General features: G+C 59.1%; 1 protein-coding gene across 1 annotated transcript in view; it reads right to left on the reverse strand.

The window, feature by feature from the left end:
• RHOBTB2 (Rho related BTB domain containing 2) overlaps positions 1-740 on the reverse strand; it is a 4,002-nt gene continuing 3,262 nt past the window's right edge. The window contains exons 7-9 of the mRNA XM_029083601.1: positions 645-733; positions 312-417; positions 1-236 (exon numbers count right to left, since the gene is read on the reverse strand). Coding sequence (XP_028939434.1) covers positions 1-236; positions 312-417; positions 645-733 — 431 coding nt within the window. The remainder of the gene's footprint in view (positions 237-311; positions 418-644; positions 734-740) is intronic.

The raw sequence follows: 740 nt of genomic DNA on the forward strand, positions 1-740 counted from the left end.
TCAAACCACAGCCGAGGAAGAGGAGGAGGAAGAAGAAGAAGCTGTGGCTGCCGATGATGAAGGAGAGGAGGAAGGGGAGGAGGAGGCATTCCAGAAGAGCCACCGCCTCTTGGGCTGCCGTTTGAGGTGGAGGTAGTCTTCCTTCTCCCGCTCTTTCTTCGCCCGCTGGTAGTGATCCTCCTCCTTCAGGTACCACACCGGTGGCCAGCGGTGCTTCTCGAAGTACTCCTGGTTCTCTGCAAAGAGAGGAGGGGGTGAGGACAGTGACAGGACTGTCAGGACCCCCACACCTCACCCTGGCTCCTGCTCACCTCCTGACATGGCCTTCATGTCCCGCGGGAACTTGCGGCAGACGTTGTTGTAGTTGGTGCAGATGTGATGGAGGCACCAGTCAGCGAGCTGGTAGGCACAGTGGAACTGGAAGAGATGGAGCCCATGTCAGAGCTACCATGACACAGACCACCAGGGAAGCACGAGGGATTCACCCCATTCCTCCATGGACATCCAAGACCAGACCTGGTTGTCCTCTCTGCCAGGATAGGCATCATCCCCTGGAGCTGCTGGATCCCTCTGTGGGGAATCACCCAGCACTTCACCCCGTCCCCAACCCTGCCACCAAGGGGTCCTGTCCCATCCCATCCTACCTGAGCCAGCTCCAGGAACACGAGCACGTCCCCATCGATGTCCACCATCATCTGTGCCGCCTCCATCAGTCCGGTGACAGTGTACTGCTCTGTGGG

This window comes from Antrostomus carolinensis, unplaced genomic scaffold (genome assembly GCF_000700745.2).
Source record: "Antrostomus carolinensis isolate BGI_N321 unplaced genomic scaffold, ASM70074v2 scaffold36492, whole genome shotgun sequence".
Classification (NCBI taxonomy): domain Eukaryota; kingdom Metazoa; phylum Chordata; class Aves; order Caprimulgiformes; family Caprimulgidae; genus Antrostomus; species Antrostomus carolinensis.